This window comes from Prionailurus viverrinus, chromosome C1, assembly GCF_022837055.1.
Source record: "Prionailurus viverrinus isolate Anna chromosome C1, UM_Priviv_1.0, whole genome shotgun sequence".
Classification (NCBI taxonomy): Eukaryota; Metazoa; Chordata; class Mammalia; order Carnivora; family Felidae; genus Prionailurus; species Prionailurus viverrinus.
Genome location: NC_062568.1, coordinates 171,218,244 through 171,243,478, shown reverse-complemented (window position 1 = coordinate 171,243,478; position 25,235 = coordinate 171,218,244). Strand labels below are relative to the sequence as shown.

Here is a 25,235-nt window from a genome sequence, read left to right as displayed (position 1 = left end):
ACCTGCCATCTTGAACCAATTTGGGGGCCTGACAGCTAGGAAGGCCTAGAATCCTGATAAATCCTGCTTTCTCTCCCTCAGCCATGCCGACCTCGTGCTTCTCACATCCTCGCTGCCCATCACGTTACCTGGGTCTGCTAAAGGAGCCTGCCAGAAAAACTCCTGAGGGTTTCCTGTGAGGTGAGTTCGTCCTTCCTGATGAGAGACAGGTTTTGGGGAGTTTCCTACCATCAGACAACGAAAATTTGAGGTCATCCTTGCCAGCTCCTCCCTTGTCCTCAACTCTTCTGTTCTGGACTTCTCTGACCTAACATTCCTTGAATCTGTCCCGTTTCCCCCTGCCTTTTGCCCTGACTGTCCAACGCCACGCAGACAGACACAGGGTGGGCCACTGAGTGTGTGAACGAGGCAGGTTAAGCAGTGGACAGACAGTGGATGGCAAGGAGGGAGTCATCATGAGGGGCAGCAGGAGGAGGACGCTATGGAGCCTGCTGGCCTCTCCCCCAAATGCACCATTTAAGGCTATAAATCAGCATCATCAATCATCAGCCATGAGCGCTTAACCTCTGGCCCTAACATCTGTTCCCAACTGTGCCTCAAGCATTTGCAGTGTTGCCTACGGAAGAACCTGGCACTGAAACCCAGAGGGATCCAGGACTTCTGGGTTCTCCTGGTTGGTCCCTGTCTCCCTGCTGTGTTGGAAGCAGCTTGAGGACAGGGACCTGGCACACAGCGGGTGCCCAGGATGGTGAGATCTAGCATCAACATCAGGGAGGCAGCAGACTCTCTGGTTAAGGGCAGGGCCTGTGGCCAGACGGCCCGGGTTCAAGCCTGGCCTCTGCCATTTACCGGCTGTGGGACATCAGCAAACAGTTACTTAACCTCTCGAGGCCTCAGTTTCCTCATCTGGAAAAGAAAGAGCATAGTAGCATGTACTTTATAAGGCTGACGTGAGGATTCTGTGAACATGTACTTGTACAACCCCTAGAATGGCTTCCTGGGGTGAAAAATATTCAATAAATGCTGGCTGTAAATTATTAGGAGATGGGTGAATAAATGGTTCCTCTTTTCATTCACGATGAGCAAGAATAATAATGATGACAAAAATTATCAGTCACAGCGGGTTTATATAAGTGATCGCGTCACAATCACATCTGTTGTCACAGCAGGTCTGGAGGAGAAACTGAGGCTTGAGGCAAGGAGGACACCACTCGCTTGCCATTGGAGCAGGCCTGCATAGGCGTATTACCCTAACGCCCCCACCATCCATGCTGCGGCCTCAGTGACTTTGTTTCTCATCTGCAGCTTGGGCTCATGGGGACTGAACGAGATGATGTTTGTTTAGGGACCAGCCCATGCGGGCGCTCAAGAGGTGGCTGTTGCTGGCCTAGCCCTTCTCCCTGGGATACGCCCTGGCCTGGTATCTGGGAGAACAGGCTTCTAGCCTGGATCTGCTGCTGACTTCTCCAGATGACCTTGGGTCAGTCCTCCTCCTGCCCAATCCTGAATCCTCCCAGGATCAAAATGATGGGGCTGCAGGACTTCTTCCCCAAGGAAGCCATTGCTCATCAGTCACAGCCCTCTTTTCTGCCGAGCCTCAGTATCCTCAACACATCCCTGTTATCCCTTGGGTCTCTTTGTCGCCAGCTGTTTTAGCAAATCTGACGCTGTGAGAAACAGCCACGGCAGAGGGGCCTCTAGCTGGAGGAAGGAGGGTGTGATCCCTTCTCCATAGATCCACCCTCCCGGGGTGTCCTTGCCCTTGTGGACCTATGTGAGGATAGGGCAACCCAGAAAAAGTGTAAACACCTTCTCTCCCTGAGGCTGTTTGGTAAATGCTTCGACATAGTTTTAAATCTGTTGCTACCTCAACCCTGAGGGGAAAGCATTAAAAATTAGAAAATAAGAAATGTCTAAAATGGTTAGAGTAATTCAAGAAATCCCAGAGGGTGGGAAGAGCTTTCTGCTCTGATACTGTGGTTTCTTTGTGGGATGGGGAGGGTAGAGCACGAGTCTTGTCAGCTGGAATCCGCCCGCGGGCCACATCGCAAGCCACGCAGTGAAGCGTTCCTGCCGGACCCGAGACCCGCCTCCCGGCCTGCGGCCTCCTGGGGAGGACAGACAGGCTATGTCGGCTGGACCAGTGGCTCTGAGTGTCCAGCTGGATGGCCCGGAAGGGTCCCGGGGGTTGAGGGGCTCCACCTCTAGGCCACAGAATTGAATAAGCTGGAAGTGATCTGGACCAATTTGCCCATCCTCTCTGAGTCTCGGTTTTCTCCTCTGAAGCCGGAAGCTGTGGTATGGAGACCTGGTGGGGAGCACGTGGGTCTTTAGGTTGAGGCCCAGGCCTGAACCCTGAGGTGGGGCCTGAAGAAAGCGCAGGAGCTGCCTCGGGGAAGGGCTGGGGTGAGGAGGCCGGCAGGGCGTATACGGTGGCTCAGAGGCAAGAGGGAGCACGGGATGTCCAAGGAACTATGTTTGACGTGCCAAGCAAGGCTGGTGTGGGAGGCCACTAGGAGTGCCTCGGCCCCGTGAGGCCCCGAAGGCCAGGCTGAAAGGATCCTGGGCTTCCTCCCCTGGGCACTGGCGCCACACGAGAGTGTGAAGGAAGGTATGTCAGAGGAGCGGGTGCCCCCCACCGGCCCCTGGGCACCCACAGAGCATCACTGTCTTCCTGCAGGGCTGGCTGGCTGTGAAAGAGCCCTCCTGGGCTGTTCACCTGGCCCCTGCCTCCCCACACGCATACCTGGGAGCAGCTCCGGGGCGCGGCCACCCTTCCTCTCGCCGGCCGCCAGCTGTGTGGACCCGTGGAGCTGCTGCAGGGCCAGACATTCGGTCAGAACGTCAGCCTCAGTATCAGGGCCTGTGTGCAGCTGAGGAACAAGCAGAGGGAGAGAGGGTGTTAGCGCGAGACCATCTTCCCACCGGCAACCCTCGGTTTAGGGGACAGGGCAAGGATGGTGGCTCCAGAGCAAGACCCTTCACCTCACTGCACCTCAGTTTCCTCATCTGTAAAACGGAGCGAACTGTATACGTTGGGTTAGTTCAGGTCTGAGAAGCAAACACTAGGAGTGAACATGCAAGGATTTTAACAGGGGAAGTGCCTGCGTGAGAGAAAACCAGGGAGCTGGGCAGTCTGGGAAAGGGAAGAAGAGTGGGGAAGGAGTTTGGTGGAAGCTTCTAGACTAGGAGTCCTCAGGGAGCTGAAGTGTGCTGGAAGTCATGGGGTCCTGTGTCTCCCAGGCATCAGCATCTCTGCAGGGCCTGCCACACTCAGTCCTTGGCTGGGAGCAGCCTACAGGAGCCATGGCCTCACACATGTGCCCAGAAGGGTGTCAAAGTACAGCAGCTGGGGCCTCCCGCAGGTAGCCAGAGCTCCGTGTGGCCCGTTCTCGGGGCTGCGCCACAATGAATTCATGTGGGCAGAGTAACATACAGTGGGCACCCAGGGAGTGTCTTTCCTTCTCTCCCCCTTGCCCCCATCCTCCTTTCTTCCTGGTATGAGGCATGATGGAAATAGTCCAGGGCAACCCGAGTTCAAACTCCACTCTCATCTCTTCTTCCTCCCTGTGTGACACTGGACAAATACCTTAACCTCTCTGGCTCTCCCCTGCCTGTAATAAGCAACGACAATCACCACCCCCCCCCCCCCCCAGGCTGCTAGGTGGAGTAAGGAGATGACAGGTATGGACAAGCTTGTGTGAAGGGCTGGCTGACCCCAGCTGGCCGTGTCCCACATGGTCATGTGACAGTAGGCATGCTGGATCCATATATGGACTTGAGGTCACTGGCTGAGAACAAGCCTGGGTGGGCAAATCCTTGGCCAACAACCCTTAGCCGTCTTTAAGGTAGACTCGAGCTCCATAGCCCAGAATGTCTTCGCCTTCCCAGAGAGGCCAGATGGGGACAGGGAGTGGCCAGTTGAGGCCCTTGGGACATCGGGCCATGAGGCAGGAGCTCATCTGGAAGGGAAGGGGCCCCTCTCCTAGGGAAGTCCCCAAGCCTGACTCTCAGAGCCCTGAAGATTTTGTCCAGATCCTCATTCCACCTGGGACAAAACAGACCCAGAGAAGGTGAGAGCCTTGTGCCACGTCACACAGCAGCTGAGAGTCAGCCCCAAGGGTTTTTCCACCTTCCCAGGCCAGAAGGGCTAGCACCCAGGCCTGGGGAAGGCGTGCCCAGCCTCCCGATGGGCCCTCGGCTCCCTGACCCAGCAGCTGTTTTCCATGTAAATTAAGTTTCTGGCAAAAGAGGGCCAAGGCATGTTCTTGCAGACCGCAATGTCGATCGGATTAGGAGCAGCAGGAGAGGAGAATTAAGGAAGAAAAGCATTTCTAATTCTCTCTGAAACGCAGCAGGGCTGCCAAGGAGCTGTCATAATACAAGGGTCGCTTTACCCAGAAAGATACATCGTCCCCGATGGCTCCTAATGGATGCTTATGGTTGGGAAGTTTGCAGATCTGCGGCCCCAGGTCCCTGGGGCTCAGTGCGAGCCAAGCATGGGGCCTGGGAAAACCAGGGCAGGATTCTGGTCCTCGGGCACCAGTCTGCTCGGGATAGAGGCCTCCTTGGCATGGAGCCCGGGCCATTCCCTGTCCCTGCTCAGGCCCTTTAACCTGAGATCAGTAGAGAGAGCTCAGGCCCCGGGGACAGGCAGGTCTGGGGTGGGACCCTTGGCTCCGTCGCTCCTGCGTTGCACAACCCTGCAGATTTGTTAACTCTCTGGGCCTCAGTTTCCACGTCTAAGATGGGGGATTAAAAACTGCCCACCCCCTAGATTCATAGAGAAGACTAAATGAGATACAGTGTGTGAAACACCAGGCTCAGCGCTGGGTTCAGGTTCAGGTTCAGGTTCAGGTTTGTCCCTCCCTCACCAGAGTGAATACAGATGTGGTGTTTTCACCAGCAAGCTCATGTGCATACTCTGACGGTGTCCCTCCTCTCCTCTTCTGCTTCCAGTGGCTCCCCATTGCCTGCAGGATGAAGACCAAAGCCTCAAGCCTGGCTGTGCCCCTGCAACGTCTTCCCAGCTGAGGCCTGCCTGTCCCAGACCCATCTCTGTACGCCCCCACCCCACAGGACTGAAGTAGTTTTCTTTCTCCAGCCTCTAGACTTTCTCTGCTTTATTTGCAGCTGTATCTCGGAAAACAGTACGTGCTCCATAAATCTTGCAGGGCAAATTAACAGGCTCTCCTTGCTCTGTTGTCCACTGTCACGCTGATGTCCCTGGATTGGCCCTGGTTTTCTCTTCACCCCCACCCCCCCCGCCGCCCCCGTCCTCCCTTGCACTCAAGTACCCACCGCACATGGCCCTGGTGCTCTTCTGGAGATGCGGGATGAACCGAGAGGTGGGCTTTGCACCAAGTAGCTGTCCCATCCCCCTGCTGCACTGGGTCCCTCTGTGGCTCACACACTTGTTGTCCAAACAGAACTCAATGCTTTCTCCCACAAGCCTGCTTCTTCCTTAGACCCCCTGTCCTGGTGAAGGGGGCCACTACCATCCTGTCCCCCAGAATCTGTTTCTGCTACTCCTCTGCCAACCCCCTTCTCCCCCGCCCCCGCCCGCCTTCCCACTCTGCCCCAAGCCACCCCCCCCCCACCTCTCCTGCTTCCCAGCAGTGGCCTCCCTGCCTCAGGTTTCCCAACCAGCCCCAACCAATTCTCCATATGGCCCCCAGAGCCATCTTTCAAGGTGACACATCCCTTCTCTGCTTAAGACCCCTTGATGACACCCACTGTCCTCAGGATGGCCCAAACTCCTCGGCAGAGCTTTGGGCCTGTCACGTCTGCTCCCCGCAGGACGCCTCTCCTCCTTGCATAGCTGCCTGGCCTTGAGACAGGCAAGGTGCCTGCTGTTTCAAGCTTTAGTCACTCTTGGGAACGCTCTCCTTACTGTCTTGGCCTGCCCAGTGCTTAATGACAACATGCACCAACTTCTTCTCGGAGCTTTTACTTTGGGCTAAGTACTGTTCTACATCCTTACTGTAGATGTACTAGTTTAAGCCTCACGGCAACCCTCTACACAAGTCCTCTGTTGCCCCCATCTGACAGTTGAGGAATATGAAGAAGAAAGGCGCTAAGAGATGTGCCCAAGGCCACGGGCAGGCTGGCTCCAGAGCACACACAACTGCAGTCCACTGTCCCCCATGTCATTTCTTCCATGGACCCTCTTGCTCCCACCCTTCTCTGTGCCCCTGACTATTCTCTGCATCCTTCCATTGCCATCTTTATTATATTATATTGAATTATCTCTTTATGTCTATCTCTGCCTGCCAGGTCTCCATTGGAGGAGGACACCATGGTTTTCCATTTTTGTATCCTCGGTGCCTACATGGGGCCCTACCTCATGTATTACTAAACGAGCCATGGCGAGTGGGCAGATGGATGACAGAGAAGCCGGTGGATGGTCTGTGGGCAGATAGATGTCTGGCCGGCTGGAGGTAAGGAAGTGAACTCTGGGGCCAGGTGGGAGGCAGATCCCGGACGATGGACAGGACCATCCTCGGACGTGTGGGTGAATGCACGTAAGGAGTGCGGGCACCTGGCTTGATGCTGGACAGGTGTCTGGGAGGCCAGCGGGGCATCTGCAGAGGTGGGCCTGGAACGAAGACCGTCTTACCTTCTTACGCACCTGCTGCTCTTTAGCTGAATGGGCCTTCACGTGCTTTCGGAGGGAGCTGGGGTCCGTGTAGCGCTTGGAGCAGCCAGGGATCTGACAGGCGTACGGCTTCTGTAACATCAGAGGTGCAGAGGTGGGGTGAGTCAGGGCCATCTGCCAGGCCCCAAGGTCATACTGTGTGACCTGCAATTGGGAGGGGGCAGGCAGCAGGTTCACACCCTGTCCCTCCCTCTCTGTCCCCAGCCAGGAAGGATCCAACTCTGCCAGCCCTGCCCACAGCCTCGTAGTGAAGGAGGGGTTGTGTCTCCATTCTACTCTCGTGCTGGAACCTCAGATAAGTCGCCTCCCATCTCTGAGCCTCACTCTTCTCCCTTGCAAAATGGGGCCAACTGAGTTCTAAGGATTCTCCCAGCTCTGACAGTGGCTCTGAGAAGAGTACACCCTTTGAGCCCACGGCTGCAGAGAAGGTGCGAGTGGACAAGGAGTACAGTGAGGTGGCGGCCTTGGAGAGGAAGAGGAGGGGCAGGGGAAGAGAGGGGACAGCACAGGACCAAGCTGGAGTACGGCAGGGCCCCAGGCTGGGAGTGACTAATCACACCTTGTAGTGGGTCCAGAGATGCCAGACTGCTCTCTGGACCATGAGAAAACCAGATCCTCATTCTGATGATCACGGGAAGCTGGGGGAAGGTGGATCTCAGACACAGGCCTGGGGAGGCTGGGGGTCTGTGCCCTTTGTGTACTTCCTCTTAGGGGCCCCCACTGCTCATGTAGAACCAATCCATACCCTTTACCACCTCCCCTGTTCCCCTGTTCCTGCCTGGGCCTCATGCTGCTCTCCCTGCCTCCAATCTCCCCTCCCACCACAGCCAGAGAGCCTTTCTCACAGACCTGGCCATGCTCTCACCTTTGAAAAATCCTTCCATGGCTCCCTCGTGCCCTCGGACACAGCCCATCTCCCGGTACTGAGGGCGCGCTGTGACTTGGGCCTACTGAAATTCTCACCTCTCCTCCTGCCCCTGTCCTTGTGTGCCCACCCACCCAGCCCTCCTGGAATCTTCTTTCTGTCTCTACCTCCTGATCTTCCCAAGGGCACCACTGTGCACCCAGCAATTCTGGGTTTGTTCAGTGTCCTTCTCTACCAGGTGGTGCATTTCCTCAGGGGATGATCCCTTCGGATTCATCTCAGGTCCCAGGGACTGACCCAGGAAGTTGCTCCAACTGAATTCTGAGCTCTCCCTTAGGGGCTCCTGCTGAGGCTTGAAACAGTCCATCCCTAAGGCCTCCCTTTTTGACTATACCTAGTGGTCCTGATTGCTCAGGGCCCTCCGGCCTCTAGCAACTAGCAGGGAGGGTGTCTGCAGGATGTGGTGCCTCTCACATTAAGTACCGGGGACCACTATGTCCCTGTCAGACATGCCCCTGTGGAACTGCCCCCCTCCCCCACCCCAGACCTCAGGCAACTCTGTCCCTGCTGGCCTGAGGACAGGCCACTCCAACTGCAGACCCAGGGACCTCATGGGGAGGGGCAAGCAGAAAGAGATGACCATACCTTGGTGCTGCCACGGACAGTTGCCAGGTTAAAGAAACGGAGGAGAGCAAAAAGAAAGAGACAGTGAAGTGAGAGGCTTGCCGCGCTGAAAGGAAGGTGTGGGGCAGGAGGGTGGAGGGCACACTCAGACGTGCCCTCCCCAGCCGCGTGAGACAGACATGCTTGCACACACACACATGCGTGCACACACACACGCACACACACATGCACACAACGCTATGGGCCTGCTCCCACCCCAACACATGCACGTACATACACAGAGACATTCTCTCTCATGGGCCCTGCCCTGTCCTGCCCCAGGCCCCGTCCCCGGGGGATGCTGATACAAATCCACACGTTTTTGCCAAAAAGCAAACAAACAGAGCTCCATGTGTGCAGGCGCGCTTGCCTGGAAAGGGCGCGAGGCCCATCTCTGTGTTTGTTTTTCCAGGGCCTGACGTGTGCAGAACATTCCTCCAGCCCCGCTCCTCCGTGAGCCCTCAGGAAACCCTGTGGCTGTCCCAAGCAGCAGCCAAGCCCCAGGCCTAGAGTCACTGCCCCAGCTCTGAAGCCTTGTTAGTAACAAGGACACTCGTGATGGTGTAGTAAGGACACAGTGCCACGGCTGAAGCACAGATGAGGAAACAGAGGCTGAAGCTTTGTCCAAGATCTCGCAGTAAGAGTGTGCCAGTGACACTCTGTTAGGAGGCCTCTCGTCTGGGCAAAGGAGAGACCATCGCCCCCTGGGGCCGTGGCAGTCAGGACTGAAAGCCCACACTGAGTGCCTGGGGATGCGTGCGGCAGGGTTTGCTCAGCGTTCAGTCGGCGAGTCAGAGGAGGGAAAGGAGGGACTCACATTTGCCGTGCAGACCGTGTGTCAAGCCTGTCTTTGCATCATTTCAGTTGATTCCCCTATGATGTAGGTGTTTGAGGAAATGGAGGCCTAGAGAGGCTAGGGGCATTTCTTCGAGCTCTGAGCCCAGGTGGAGGGCCAGAGTTAAAACCTGGCTGGCTCTCTCTAGTCTGTTCTTCCACTTTCCTGCCCGTGGGGAGAATCCTCCGATCTCTGGCGCCAGAGGGGAGCTGGGAACATGACGGGGTCCCTTCTGGAAAACAAGGCCCAGCCTGCATGGGCCTGATCCACTGGCCTCTGGGCTGTGGGTGCAGGGCTTGGCGGCTGTACCTACAGGCTTCACCAGGACCTTTGGGGAGATGAAGGCCTGAGATAACCCCGTGGGCTCATTCTGGGCCTGACCTGACCTAGTCCTCAGAGCTCTGTTCACACACCAAGTGGGGGCCAGAGGCCTGTTGCTTTGGGGCTGGGTCCAGGAAATGTAGCAAGGAGGGAGGGAGGAAGGGAGTAAGTCAGAGTAGGTGACCCTGAGAGGCCTGGAGGGACATTGCTCAGGCTGGGGGTGGGGCGTGCAGAGAGGCCTGGTGTTGTGGGTGCTGCCTTGTGGTCTCTGGGAGATGTAACCAGGAGGCTTGGGCACAAACTGTGCCCCTCAGGACCTGGGTGGGGGCCATGGGCCCCAGGGGCTGGGCTTGTGAGAAGGTAATGAAAGCAGGGGTTTGTTAGAATGCCTCCTCACTTGTGTCTCCAACAAAGCCTGTGATAATGCAGCCTGAGAGGGGAGGGGTGGAGAGAAGGGTCGGGTTCAGCCGGGGACAGGGCTCCTCCTTCCTACCCTGTCCCTTGTACTCCATTCCACCTCTCCAGGGTGGCCGATACACTGGCTTTTCCAGCAAGGGCCACTGGACTCTGCCATTTAGGAGCTGTGTGACAGTCTGTGACTTAACGTGAGTCTCAGTTTCCTTGCAAAATGAGGATAATGGCCCTTACCTTGTGGGTTGTTGCCAACATTAAACTCGGGGAGAGCGTACGTGATACTGATTGTGAAGAAAATGTATAGAACATTCTGCCCAGGGCCTGGCTGGGACCCAAAACACTGAGCTCCCTATGTTTTCTGCCACCCCCTTCCCCACCATCTTCTCTGGATCTTGGCTTTCCCAGCTTATTCACATCCAAATAAAGGGTTTGGATCAGAGGGCCTCCAGCTCTGACCGCTGTTGTCTTGTGGCCTCCAACTTACCCTGGAGGGGTTAGTCGGCCTTGTGGGCCTCTGTTTCCTCATCTGTGTATCTGGTACTAGACAGGCTGGGCCGGATGGCCACTCGGGTCTCCCAGCCCCGACCAGTAGAGCTCCCCAAACATCTGCCCAAAGAGCACAGGTACATGGACTCCGGCTGTGGAACTATCTCCTGCTGTACATGGGGGCTGGGCTCCTACCAGGCTGCACACACACCCTCACACAGGCCCTGTAAGAGGGGTGTGAGGCCCAGCTCGGGGCACTGAACCTCCTGGAGCCCTGCTTCCTCCATCTGTCAAATGGCATCGTGACTGACTGGCCTGGTCAGTATGAGATGGTGGACACGATGTTCTAGAAAGTGCTCTGTTAACCTCTGAGGTCTGTAGGCATGGGAGAAAACGGGGAGACTGACCCTGATAGAGCTGCAGGTTGTCACAGTTTGGCCCAAACAAGGGAAAGGGGGTGGACATATAGGTATCTGGGGACCAGAATTAGAGTCTCAGGCCCTGCTCACTTCAACCCCTCACCCACCACGCTCAGGGGGTAAAGGACAGCTCTGGAGAGGCTCTGGACTCTCTGCACAGAGGGCGTGGGGTGGGCGGAGCGGGGAAGGCCTGCTCTGGGGCTGGCTGACAGGCCCGGGGAGAGGAAGAGGGTGGTGAGCCCACTCTCTCCATGGGGACATGCCTGGCCATTGGTGCCTGGGCCAGTATCCACAGACTAAAGCAGTGGTTCTCAACTCGGGGAGAGTTTGCTTCCTCCTCCCCAGGATATCTGGCAATGTTGAGAGACATCTGCCACAACTGGGAGAGGGAAAATTGCTCCTGCCCGTCTACTGGCTGGACGCCAGGGATACTACTAACTGTCCTACAAGGATGAGACTTCCCTCTCCCTGCATGCCGTCATCCTGCCCAGAACGCCCAGCGCTTGGGACGAAGGCAGGGTTTCTGCGAGGACCCTGGGTGCTACCCTGCATCAGACGAGTGAGGGACTGTGCACGCCTCCCACACCCCTTCCCCCTCGGCCTCTGCCCTCGGGCCTACCGTGTCAAGGTGGGTACGCTGGTGCTTGGCACGGTCGCTGGAGTTGCTGAAGGCCTTCTGGCAGCCTGGGTGCTGGCACAGGTATGGCTTCTCGCCCGTGTGGCTCCGCAGGTGAATCTTGAGGTTCTCCAGCCGTGAGAAGGCCTTGCTGCAGCCTTCGAACTGCAGAAGAGGCTGGTGAGGGGCTTTCTGCAGCCCCCGGAGGGCCCACTACTCAGCCTGGAAATGGCCCCCCGTCTCCTCTGCCCCCAGTCCTGCCCAAGGCCTCCAGGTGCCCTGTTTCAGCTCCCCGTGAAGTGATCAGGACCCAGACTATATCTGGGAAGCCCTGGTGGGTCCAGAAAAAGTACTCCCCTGACTTAGAGATGGCTCCCGGTGCTAGAAAAGAAAGCGGTCTTTCCAACTCTGGATCTGGAAGGATCCCAGTGGCATGTGGAAAGGACACACGGCTGTTGGCAACCCTGAACGGACAGACAGGACAGCAGGTGCAGACAACCCGCATTCGGAACCTAAGGCCTGGATTTGAGTGGGGCTCTGTCCCAGTGAGGCTTTGGGCAGTGCCTGTCCCTTGGCCCACCCTGTCCCTTATTTCTTTGCCTACAAACTCGAGACCCTGTGGCCACCACCCAGGGCTGATATGAGGGCCTCAGGGTGGGGGGACGATGACTGTCAAAGGGCTTTGTCCACCTGGAGTGCGGCATCGGTGCTGATTGCTGTCAGAGTAACAACCGTATGTGTAAACTCAGGGTCTTTGATTTATCATTTGGCTATTTGTCCAGTGCCCACCATGTACCAGGCCCCATGCTGGGCGGTGGGCATGCAGCGGGTACAGCACAGACCTAGCGATGCCCTTGGCCGGAGTGGGGGTGGACAGCAACAAATGCACTGCCTTCTCCCATGGCTCAGGCCACCCCATCTCCGTCCCACAGCCTCTGTCCACCTCCCGCCTGCCACCCCAGAATCCTCTAACTGCTCACTCCTCCCCACGTGACCACCTGAGGTCTCTGAGGTAACAACAGGACCCCGCTGCTCCGCCTGAGGCCCTGGGATGCCTGAGTAGCTCAGTGAAGTGTCCGACTTCGACTCAGGTCATGATCTCACAGTTTGTGGGTTTGAGCCCTGAGTCGGGCTCTGCACTGACAGCTCAGAGCCTGAAGCCTGTTTCTGATTCTGTCTCTCTCTCTCAAAAATAAATAAACGTTAAAAAAAAAATGTTAAGCCCTGCACCCTCCACACCTTCCTGCCCCTCCCGACTCCCACCCACACCCTCAACACGGCAGGAGCCCACCAGGCAATCTCAAGCCTTAGATCACACAAGTTGCTCAGCAAGGTACGTCCTCTTTCTCATAACCATCCATCCAATCTCCCCTCAGCCTTCAGAGTCCAGCTTGAATGCTGCCCCATGGCACATTCCCTGGTCCCCTCGTGTGATTGGCCGCTCCTTCCTGCTTCTCCTCAGTGTCTGGGGGGCCCAGCCAGGCCGGTGTTCCTGTGGTGGGCACCACGGGGTGGGAAGAGGAACCGACACGCACCCGAACCTGCTCTGTTCACCCAGGCGTGGTGTGAGGTGTTGAACCACACCATCACTCTGAAGTGTGAGGCCTCAACACCTCAGGGACAGAGGCTTCGTGTGGTGATCACAGGGCTGTGACATGGCAACGACAGGGTGCAGGCCACGACTGATGCCAGGTGGCTCTGCTACGCCCACTCCCTGCAGGTGGGCAGGGGGAGGTGACCCTTGAGGAGGACGAGGCCAGAGGAACCAGCTCCTTTGCCCAAATCATTAGTTTCATCCCCCAGCTCAGGACAGACACGAGGACAGAGACTCGAGAGACCATGACTCTCTCTCGGGTGAGCTCCCTTCACGTCTGTCTCTCCCTTGAAGGCCTGGCCACAACGGCAGGCCTCGCTCTACTGGGGCTCATCCGGGACAGGCCGCCTGCAGCCGGGTTTCAGAGCCTGCCCCGCCCCCTTCGCCCAGATGGTGCGCCTTTTCCATGCATCAAAACCAGGAGGAAATCCTGTTTGGGGAATAAATAGGCCACAACTACTCCCTTGCTCTCCTGCAATGGCCCTGTGCCAAGTTCACCCCGAAATGAGGTGGAGGAGCCACAGCTGGAAAGCGGGCTGCCTCTTGGCACTCAGCCGGTCCCTCTGTTCCTCCTCTGGCCCATGCCAGAAGGGTGGACATCTAAGGCCGAGGGGCAGTGACTCCTAATGTGCTGTGTGCTTTTCCTGACTCTGGGGGCGTCCACCAGACCCTGGAGACCGGTGTTTCATCTTCTCCCCACTGGCCAGCCTCCGTCTCGGCAGTGTTGCTTCGTTCAAGCTGTACCCCTCCTGGGTACCCCACCTTCCCTTCCAATTCGTTGATATTCTAATTCATACATTTTTCAAAAGCCTAGGATCTGCAAGCTTGGTGTTCATGGCCTTCCACCACAGCCCCGATGCCTCTCCTGTCTGCACACCCACCGTGTGTCCTGCTATAGCTGCATGGGAGTGTGATTCTCAATGTGTCAGGAACTTTCATGCCCCTGGGCCTTTGCTTGAGCTCTTCCCTGGGCCTGGAATGCCTTTCCCTCCCTCACTCATCTTGCAGACGTCTACTAGAGGTGCTACACACTACCTCCTCTGAGAAGCTTCCCCAACCTCTGTGGCCCCTCCTTGGTCACACCCTGAGCTTAGGGGTTAGAAGATTTTTGCTGCACATTCACTTCTCACCATGCCTCTAGGCTGAGGGTTTGGGAGTTCCTTTGACGGCAGGGCTGGCATCTCATTCACGGGACAAAGGGTGGGTTAGAAACTTGAGCCAATGGGAGCACGAACAGAAATTCCCAGGCCTGGGGACATACGTGCCCTTATGAGTGCACCCCCTTCCCTCCAGTGTCCATCGAAGTACCCTGATACCTGTGCCCTATGTCTGTGTCACGCCCACGTACACTGGCCCAGCCCTGTCCTAACCCCACACCCGCGGAACCTCCCAGAGCTGAGTCCCAGGCTGGGGTGCGGCAAGCAGCTATCGGGGTAGAACCCCCGAGGTGGGACCAGAGGTAGTAGCAGTAGGTGGGGAGAGGTGGCTGCCCCATCAAGACTGTTCCAGGGTGAGGATGCTGCAAGTACCACGGCAGAATAACTCCCCCATGAGGCCAGCACCCAGACATGCCAGGGACCTTGAGGCCATGGGGGCTCTGTCTGCAGCTGCCTAGGTCCACTCGGTCCTCCCCATTCAAGCACCGCACAGATGGCCCACAGAGGCAGAGAGAGGAGGATGGCACACTTGTGGGTTCACACCTATGTGCACCCTCTCTGTTGGGCCCAGGATTGTCACCAGGGTGCCCTCGTATCCCTCCACAGCCCTAGGGGCAAATATTCCTCTCCTCCTGCCAGGAGCTGGGGCTCAGGGGACCAGCACGGCAGTCATAGACACCGCTCTGCCGTGGGACAACCTGGGCTTGTGTCCTGGCTGCTCAACTCCCTGAGTGCTCCGGGAGGAGTCCCTCCAAGCCTTCGAGCCTCAGTTTCCTCATCTGTAAAACTAGGTGAGTCCTTCCAACTGTGGAAGGTGGCTGTGAGGGTGAAACGAAAGAGTGCCAGGTTAAGTGTTTAGCTCAGCACCAAGTTCCCACCTAGTGTTGTCACTGCTGCTCCCGGGCAAGGTCACCAAGCAGGTAAGCAGCAGGTGGCATTCTGCTGGGGTGGCGTCCCCCGGGCCTGCCCCTCTGTAGAGTGGAAGGGTGTGTGTGTGTGTGTGTGGCACGGTGGGCTCCCGCATCTCCCCATGTCCCGTTTCCACTTCTCACTCCTTCACCCCTTACCTTGCTCCCCATCCTCCTCCTCCGGCCTGGCAGCTTGGACTAACCATCCCATCACACCCTGTGCTTTCAAACCCCTTGGCTCAGGTGTAGGGGGCGGTTAGCCTGGGCTTGGGGCCTGGAGCAGCATGGGGACTGGGGAACAGGATGGGGGCTTGAGGGGCAGGTGTCCAGGGCTGTCCTGGTTCCACTTCTACAGGAGCATATGCATCCTGGACAGGTCTGTCTCCCCTTGTCTCTCTACCCTGGGGATCCAGGATCTGGAAGCCTAAAGCTGAAGCCTGCCCATCTGAGTTTCCTATGAGCCCCTCCCCGCTGCCTTACAGCCAGCGGCCTCACCAGACACCCCTACGGCCCTTCCCGCTCTGTGAGTCTATTTCTACGCTGCACATTTAGGTGGGTCACCTCCACTCAAGACTCTCTAGGGCTCATCATGCCTTCTCACAGCCAGTCAATCCCCTTAGCATTGGAGGCCTTCTAGGGTCTGATGCCACACAGCCTGGGGTGAAGGGTCCAGACTTGGAAAGCAGAAAGTCCAGCAAGTCAGCGCCCCCTCTGTGCCTCAGTGTCTTTCTCGGTAAAACGAAGACAGAAACCAGCTCACGGAGTTGGTTGTGGGGCGAGACGATGTGCATGTGTGCATGACACACAGGACATACTCTGTAAATGTCATCACTGTTATTGTGGTGGTGATTCTTTCTATCTTGCCCTCAGAAAAAAACACCAGCCTAGGTCAGGTTTTACCATGACAACCCCATGTGGTGTCCTTTGGGTGCCAGCAACAGCCTCTAATGAGAGCAAGGCAGCCTTTTGGGGGTGGGAATGGCCCGATGGGGCCCCATCTACTGGCCGTGTGGGGGCTGGGAGGTCAGCATGGAGAGGTGCCCCACCACTGTTGTGTTGTGGGGGTGCAGATGCTGCTGGAATAGACACACGCATCTTGTAGCAGAAGGGTCCTGTAGCATGGGTCTTGGCTTTGTTTCTGGCTTTGAGCTTTGGTTTCCCTGAGTGGGGTGGAAGATGGGTCCTAAGGCAATGCCACTGTGACCCAAGGACGTAAGGATGCTTCCATGGGGTCTGTCCCCCAGGAGGTACACATAAGGGCCTTCCTGACATTCCTCCCACAACACTCCGGTCCCCTGGGGTTCAAAGGCAGACTTTGCCCTGGACAGACAGACCCCTTCCTCCCGGCTGTCAATGTTGAGGTATATAACCCTGCAGAGCAGACCTCCTGGGGCATCCCTCACCCTGTTGCAAGGGGGGCACAGGGAGAACTGTCCCTACTGTACCAGAAGGGCCAAGCCACAGTCAGAATTGCCCTCTCTCGCAGAAAGAAGGGACTCCTCAATCTTCAACCCGAGATTAGCAGGTCAGACAGACCCCCTGACTCTGAAAGTTGTTCATGCACCCCATCCACCTGCCCCCGACCTTATCACTCACCCTCACTGCTGGTATCCCATCTGCACCTGCCCAGGCTTCCACCTATTCACTTCTGGAATTCACTCTCATCTTTTTGCACATTGATTCATATCCTCTGCCTCACTCAGCTGCCCCTTTGTGCCTGGCGGCACGCTGGGAACTGAGACTTCAGGGCAAAGAAGACCACAAAAGACCCATAAGTCCAACGGAAAGACATGTATTCAGCCCCAAGAAGGGGTTAATCTCAGGGGGCTTCTAGCTGGGGAGGTCGGGGGTCGCTAAAGCCTTCTTGGAGGAGCTGGGACTTGACGCCCAGGCAGGGTTTGGACAAACAGGGTGGGAAGCACAGGGAGACTGGGAGGGGTGCTGAATATTCTGGAGATTAAGGGGAGCAGGGAAGGAGAGGTGGATGTAGAAATGGGAATTCGGGGGCTCCCTTCATTCCCACCCATGCAGTGGTGATCCATTCTAGAGCAGGTAAGTTTAGGGATTTTTCAATCCCATTAAGACACCACAGAAACTGCCCTGTGCACTCACTGATGTGGCCCAGAAAATGGGGTGGCCCGAGGCTATTCACTGGAGGGACTCCGGTGCCACTGCTGCTGGCTAGACTCCCCACTAACTGGACCTCCCACCTTCCACCTAGATGCCTGAGCCAGGAACCTGTTCCCTCCTCCCTGGTCGCTGTATCTGATCGGCCACCAGGTCAGGGAAATGCCACCTCTTAAACCATCTTTCACGTGCACCCTCTTCTCTTCTTCGCTGCCCCGCTGCCCTGGTCCACACCCCCAGCATTTCTCACCCAGGTGACTGCACTAGCCACCATCTTGCCTCCTGCCCCTCCTCTCTCAACTCATTCCCACAGGATATCTGGGATCTAGAACGAAAACTGAAGCCCACAGGTCTGTCCCAGTGCCTCCCTGCTCAAACCCTGCACGGGTTCCCTAGTGCCTGGGGAGTACAAATCCTCACCACGGCATCCCAGCTGGTGTGATCTGGTCCCCGGTGACAGTTTGGTGGTGCCCGCCCCCTCCAACTCCCATCTCCAAACCGGCGTGTTTCAGTATCAGAGCAGCCTGGATGCAAATCCACACTTCCCAGCTGGATGGCCTTGGGCAAGTTCACTTCATTCTGCCGGAGCCCAGATTTTTCATCCATAAGTGGGGGCACCACTCGGGCACACCTGGGCACACAGTAGGTGGGTGGTCTCCGTGAACCACAGGGTGCATGCAGCATTCCGTCTTATTTGAGGTGAATGTGAAACACACCAGCTCACATAACCAAACACACAACACATTTATCTGGCCAGAAACAAAGGCTCACACGCCATGGGCAGCAGAGAGGGTAGCTGCTGTGGGCAGGAGGCACAAAGAGAGGAGAGAAGAAACAGAAAGGACTTTTGTCTAAAAAATGCGAAGAAATGGGTGTTAGGGATTTCTTCTTTACTTTATGATGCATAAACGTAAAATATATCGTAAGACAAAACAGGTGAATTCAGAATGATGTAAGTGACTGGGGGACACCCTCTCGGACACCTACCAAGGGCCGGCTGCTGTGTGTGTCTCACGGGCTGTGTCATTTAATCATGACAACATGCTGTGCTGATAAGCCTCCTTCTTAGCCCCCCTGTGCAGATGAGAAAACTGAGGCTCGGAATGATGACACCACTGGCTCAACTCACAGCTGGTAACCGGCGGAGCTGGGGTCTGATCTCGATGGCTGATGTGCCAGTCTGTCCCTATGTGTCCCTAAACACTCTGGCCATTGCTTCAGGAGTAAAGCACCAACCACGGGGTTGTACTCAGCAGCTATTACTAGGATTTCCAGCTGGGCCCACATCCTGGGTTCCAGTCCCAGGCAAAGGCCAGGCCCGGCCCAGGATGTAGAGCCGACGCTGGGAGAGGAGGACGCCCTCCAAGAGAGGAGATACCACCGCACAGAAAGGAAAAACAAGGCGGCAGAGCAGAGAAGAAAGAGCACAGAGCACAGAGTCTTGAAAGGCCCAGTTTCCACATGTGGGGCGTGTTACAAGAGAAGATTAAAATAACGGGGGAAAATACCCCGGGAACCGTGAAGCCCTAGACCATCTGGAGTTTTATAGTAACAGGCAGGGGAGAATCAGAACCTAATTGAAAAAAGTCCACTGCAATCCATTACCGCTGCGTGCAGCTCACAGAACCAAGGGCAGGAGATGAAAGACGGGGGAGCCATCCCAGGAGCCCGGGAGGCCGAGCCAAAGGGCCCTTTAAGTTCTGGCTGGGGGTGGGGGGAGGGCACTGGGTCAGTTGTCAGAATCTGCAGGCCTGGGCTCCCCTCACTCAGCAATCTGCCCTCTCTGAGCCTCGCCCTCATCTGCCGAATGGCTAAGCAAGATCACTCGGGGAAGCCCCAGCACGGTGCCAGACACACCTCTGGTGCTGAGCACGACCGTTCTCTCCCTCTGGCCCCTGGGGAAGGAGCAAGAGTGCCGTTCCACATGTAGGGCAACGCGCCGCATGCCACAGACCCCAAGGTTGCGCAGACAGAGGCTTGTTCCCGGGGGCTCCACCACCGAGAGTCACCAACTTGGGCAAATCGTGTCCCATCCCTGCCCCCATTTCTCTCCTCTCTAAAACGGGGCTGCCACTAACTACTGTTGCAACTGGCACACGGTAGGCGTCTAGCGAACGTCAAGTTTCCTCCCTGTCGCTGTTGTGGCCGAAGAGGAGCGAGGGCCTGGTTTCTCATGCTCTGGCTAAGAATCTGGACGCAAAGGGCAAGGAGGGAGTTTTGGGGGAACAGGGCATGGGTGGGGGCAGGGGAGGAAATGCCTCCACTTTTGGCATTTGCCAGTGACTTGCTTCTAAACAAACACATTTCTGGTTTAAGGGTAAAATATATTGGGTTACAACAGTCTGGCAGGCCATTCGGGGATCAACTTCTCATTTTTGTGCAAACTTTTAACTTACTTTATAACAATGATTTGGATGTGCAGTGCCAGATTCTTCTCCAAGATGTCAAATAATTCTGTGTTTGGCCAGCTTGAAAGGCCAGCCAGCCGGGAGCTGAGGTCTACTCCTCACTCCCGCACCCCTGCAGGGGACTCTGGCCCCGAGGTTACTGTCCTATGAGGCCCTCTGGGGTTTCCATGGAAGTCTCTTCAGAGCCTGGGCTTCGCCAGTCCTCAGGGGGTCCGGGCAAGAAGGGGAGGAACAGATATGGAAGGATCCCTGGGAGGTGAGGCTGGAGGGCCAGCCTGGACTCTGTGCGCTGTGAGCCCACAAGGGTCTGGTCTAGCTTTGGGCACGCAGTGCCGTCTGAATAAATGAAGGAGTGGGCAGATGTGTGTACGAGGGAGACTATGATCCTAACAGCAGCTATCACATTTACTCTGTACCTGGGACTGGGCCAAACTCTTCCTAAATACGATCTCCTTTGTCCCATTAGGACAGTGTACCACCCCCCCTACCTCATTATACAGGCAGAAACAAAGGCCCAGAGACTTTAGGGGTCAGATTCCCAGAGCTCATGAGGGAGGGAGCCTGGGTTTGCCTCCAGCGCCTGAGCTCTGTGCCCTGGGCCAGCCAGGACTGAGATCCGAGGCCGGGGTGGGGGTCTCTTCACAACTGCTCAGCTCTCTGCGTCTTCGTAATCATCCAGAGAGGCGGCAGGGTGGGTGGGGGTGGGGGGCGTGGCACACAAAAGGCAAAGGGAGACTGGGCCAGAGGCACCACGGCTCTCCAGGTTTCCAAGGGTCGGGATGAGGGCTGCAGACCCCTTGTCTTTCCTCACCAGGACTGCACTGGAGGCTCTTGGCTGAGAACTCTCCAGTAGAAGGTCTCTGGGCCAGAAGCAGGTTCTTATTCCCAGGCAGCAAGGGCCAAGAGGACTATGCCACCCCTCCAGGCGGGATAGGAGAAGCGAAGGGGCTCAGAGTCTGCTTGCATAGACAGGTGGGATCTGGGGAAGCTCCCGGTGTCAAGAGAAGGCCAGACATCATTGGAGATGCGGAAAGAGGCCCTACTAGGGGCCAGGGGCCAGCAGAAGGAGACAGCACGGAATGGTTAGCACACGCACACACACTAAGCCCCCAGCCGCAGACCTGGAGACACACACACACACACACACACACACACACACACTCTGCCTGATACCTCCCCTTCCAACCAAGCTCCACATCAAAGACACAGAACCCAGGACACCAACACACAGCACCGATTTAAACACATGGCCACACAAACACGACTCACGTCACAGAGACGCAGAGGCCAGCACATACACGCTCACACGTGAACCAAGGACCGAGCTCCAGGCCCCACCACAGGCTCAAACGTACAACCCCCCCAGACCCCAGACATACTGGCAGACAACCCCACGCACAGCACACCACATGCAGGAACCGGCCCATATCTCGGCACAGGACGGCCTCATGATGGTTTGTACGCACAGGGAGAAGACACTCACCCAGAGACAACATCCAGAAAGTCTTCCAAGAGGTCAGTAGATAAAGACATGCCCTCATAACATCTTAACACCCAACCCAGCCAGTCCTGTGGACATTCCCACTCCCACACGCCTCTCTCCATGGCTCTAGGCAGCCCTCAGGGGCCCACCGTATCTCCCAACTTTCCCATGGCAGCTGGATGGACTGGCTTGGCTTTGGGGAGGGCACACATGACCTAAAGAACCCTAAGACAAGGCCAAAAACGCCCTCTGGCTGTGCTGACCTCTAGCCCAATGCTCCCTCCTCCTCCCCGTGCTCAGCCACAAGCCACACCTTCCTGCCTCCAAGCCTTTGGCAATGCAGTGTCCTCTTCACATGAGGTCCATCTACTTGCCTGTCTCGTCCTCCCTGTCTTCTAAGGCTTTGGCTCAAGGCTCACGCCTGCTCCTCTCCCCAGTCTTTCCCTAACCCTCCCTGTTTCCGCCCTTCTCTGAGCACCTGGGACTGAGTTCTGCCGGGCCGCCATCCTGGTGCCGAGGCCAGGACTGCCCACCTCTCACTGCTCACCCTTGGTGCAGACACCACACATGCCCTGGGGCCTTGCCTGCTGCTGGGCCCGGTGTCTAGAAACTCGCCCCTAGGAGGGGAGGCAGGCAGGCACAGGCCAGAGAGCCACATGCAGCCGACCCCATCTCCACGGCCAACCACCAAGCAGGAGTGCCTGGTCCCCTTTACTGAGGTGACACCTTTGCAGACGGCTGCAGTGTCCAACTGGAAGAGCTGCTTCGGGAGGAGGAGGGAGAGGGACCACGGTGAACAAAAGGATCCTTTCCAGCCATCAGCTCCAAACCCCACCGCCTTCCCGCAAATAAGCTCGAGCCCCGGTCTGGGCAGGATATCTCCCCACCACCAGCACAGCTGGGGTTCAGGGCCGGTTCCTCTTCCTGCTGGCCCCTGTGAGGCTCAGTGTTCCCACTGCAAAATGGGGTGACGCTCCTGGCCTGAGATGCATGTGATGGACGTCAGAATGCCATGCCTTTGGTACTGAATACAGGACAGGTGCTCAGGAATGTTAGTCCCCTTTTTGGCTCCTCTCTCAAATTCCAAACAGCAACAGCAGGGATGGGTCCAGATGCGAAAACATCAGGGTCTGAAGACCCGAGGCCAACTATGTAATCTTAGACCAGTCACTTGCCTTCCCTGGGCTTAATCACCCCAAGGCTGCCTGCCCAGGACGGGTGGGACAGTGGGTGTGAATGTCCACCAGGGTCATACAGGTGGCAGCAGCATAATTCCCAGTGTCCTAGGACTGCTTAGGGGGGAAAGAGACCCCAGACTTCCCACCCATCTCCTGAAAGAAAACCTCACATCAGGCCACCGGGAAACATTACAAATGTACAACATGCAAAGCTCCCATCTAAGGTTGTGGGTGGGGGGGAGCAAGCTGCCCAGTGTGCACCTGGGATTTAGATCGTCTGAAGATGTCCTATGAGGCTCCAGGCCCCCACCTTGAGGTGGGAGCAGTGTTCAGAACCAGGCCTGTGAGGGGCAGGAGCAGGCTGGATCAGACTAGGTCCCGCACGGGCAGCTCTGGGGGCAGCAAGGGCCACGGAGGTCGGTGGAGGAGTCACAGAGGCCCTGATCAATGTTAGGAGGAACCCTAGCAGGGAGGAGGGGAGTGGCCTGTTCCCGATGTTCAGGAACAAAACCAGGCAACTTTGTGTTCACTGGGGCTGTTTGGACGGTACAAGATGGCTCCCAAAGCTACCGGCTCTAAACTGGGATGGACCTGCTACCCGAGGCCCAGCGGAATAAACGGGCCAGGATGACCCGCCTCAGCACCACTACCACTCCCTCATCTAGCCACCCATCACTGATCATTTCAGGGGCGCCAAGGTGGGCTGACCCTGTGCAGGTGACGTAGGGCCACACTCTGAATGAGGCCAAGCGGGCCCATGTCACATCCTCCTGCCATGGATTCGTAATGGGTTCTTAGTAACAGTGGATGGAAGGAGAGGTGGCAGTCTTGCACTTGTACTTGAGCTAGTGAAGGAAGGTCACTTACAATTAGGAACAAATTACCCAAGCAAAAACCCCAAATGAAACCCAACCCATGGAGGGGATGAGAGCTCAAGAAGAGACACAGCAAACCGTTTTGGTGGCCAAGTGCCTCAGTCGGCAGAACACTTCTTTTCGTTGGCTCCACCAGCATCACAGCGACACCGTGAGAGGCGTTGTGGGGTTTCTCTGTAGCTGGGACTGCTGTCAGGGCCCCTCCGCCCTGTCCCCAACTGCCCCACTGTGCACAGTGACATCCAGCTACAAGCCAGGCACCCAACCGGTCAGCCACAGGGGAGCCCCCTGGGCCAGGTATCCCTGGAAAGTCCCTTTCCCTGCTGGGCCTCAATTCTCATCTGTTGAATGGGTATGTGTGGGATAGCATTATGCTTCTACTCAGGTGCCTCAGGGAGGAGATAACTTAGTAGAAAGCAGGGCAGACAGGAGTGAATTTCTGGCTTTTGGGTTTCACCATCCCAGGGACCGAATGGAAAGATCTCTGGAGACAGAGATGAGTCACGCACAGTTAATATTTCAAACGATTTTTTCTGCCATAAACCTAAAAGTGCCCAACACGGCGCCTGGCACCGAGTGGGCTTTCGTAAATATCTGTTAATGAACGAAAGAACCGAGCAACAAACAACTGAGCCTCGAGCGACAAACAACTGAGCCTCGAGGGAAGTGAGGGGCAGGGAGACCCCTAATTAGTAGAGGTCAGGAGAGGTTTTGTCGGAAGAGCAAAGCTTCCTGTGTCCCTGCTCCTGAGACAGCGCTCCAGCTGCGACAGGGACAGAGGAGGGGTAGCAAGATGTGTAGATGGCTGCAGTCCCTGGAAGTGGAGAGGCTTTGGACTTTGCTCTTACGCCTCTGGGGCCAACCCCTGGGTATGCAACAGCACCCCCAGCTAGACTTGTGTGACCTGAAGCAGGGCTCTCCCCAGGCGGGGGCCCAGGCCCCCTTACAGGCAGGGCTCCAGATGTTTAGGAGGTCCCACACCCTGCACTGTGGGGGAGACAGTCTGAGCTGGCCCTGAGGCAGCCTTTCAGACGGACGGCGCACAGGCAGAGTCTGGCCAAAGATGGGGCAGGATGCTGGACAGCTCAGCAGGTGCCAGCATGACAAAGGCCCTGAGGACCCCTCGGTTCAGTGTATGCCCCCACCCCCAAGAACTTAGATACAACTAAGAGGAAACATGGCAGTGTTCTTGAAATGCAAGCATGTAGATGCTCAGAATGGGCAGGGAGTTCAAGGAAAATGTCCACGTTACATTCCTTTCTCTCTCACTGGAGTTTTCAGACTTGATGTTTGAACCCGACGTAAATAAGTTAGCCGTGGACCCTTTCGGTGCACTGCCTTCTTTGACCTTCAGGGCACCCTGGACACAAGATGCCATATCACCATCTTTCACAGATAAGGAGACAGGCCATCCCAGAGAGCCTGAGCTCGGGGCACCCGTGGAGTAAAGAGGCAGCATCGGGACTGAACTGAGGCAGCATCGGGACTGATTTGTGGGGCAAAGCCCTTGGTCCTGCTCTCACACTGCATTCGACAAAAAGCAGAATGGTTAGGAAAACACTAGGCCGTGGGAAAGAAATGGGAAAAAACATTAAGTGTCTCACCTTACCAGAAAACAGCAGTACTAGCAATAATAGCCACCACACCGTTTTTCAGATTCCCTAAGAGCACTGATTGCCCTTAAAACCCAAATCCCCCCGCTCTTCAGTCCAGCATAGGTTGGAAAACTCTGGAAGAGTCTGGGGGAGGCATCCCACCCCTCACCTGAGCCTCGAATGCCCCACGGTTCTGAAGGAGAAATGTGGCTTCTGCTGGGTCAGGCATGCTGTCCGGCTCTCCTGGGAGCCTTCTGTCCCTCAGACAAAGGGAAACACCCTGTGGTCACCCCACGAAAGAAGACCAAGTGAACTGAAAAAAAGTGTAACCATATGATAAAACAGAAAGGGGTCCTTAAGGAGAAACACGCTGCAAGGCACTTGGCCGAGAACCAAGGGGGGCGGCTGGAGGGGCGTTCCGGGGAGCAGGGCCCCTCCCAGAAGCCTGGCCCTGCAGAGCTGAGCCCAACTCAGGGGGACGCCTGGAACTCATTAGCATTATGTCAGGAATAATGTAAAATTAAAACATTTAGCTTTGGCTTCTAAAATTAAGGAGGACAAAAAGAGAAGGATGCCATTGTGCTGAGCCATGCAGCTATGACTTGGGCACCCATAATTTACAGAATATAAATC

At 56.5% G+C, this 25,235-nt stretch overlaps 1 protein-coding gene across 2 annotated transcripts in view; it reads right to left on the bottom strand.

The window, feature by feature from the left end:
• Nucleotides 1–25,235, bottom strand: part of GLIS1 (GLIS family zinc finger 1) — a 231,231-nt gene that overhangs the window by 10,675 nt on the left and 195,321 nt on the right. The window contains exons 5-7 of one of the 2 annotated variants that reach the window (XM_047873787.1): nucleotides 11,281–11,442; nucleotides 6,620–6,730; nucleotides 2,747–2,873 (exon numbers count right to left, since the gene is read on the bottom strand). In XM_047873787.1, coding sequence (XP_047729743.1) covers nucleotides 2,747–2,873; nucleotides 6,620–6,730; nucleotides 11,281–11,442 — 400 coding nt within the window. The remainder of the gene's footprint in view (nucleotides 1–2,746; nucleotides 2,874–6,619; nucleotides 6,731–11,280; nucleotides 11,443–25,235) is intronic. The other variant, XM_047873788.1, reaches the window with a different exon arrangement.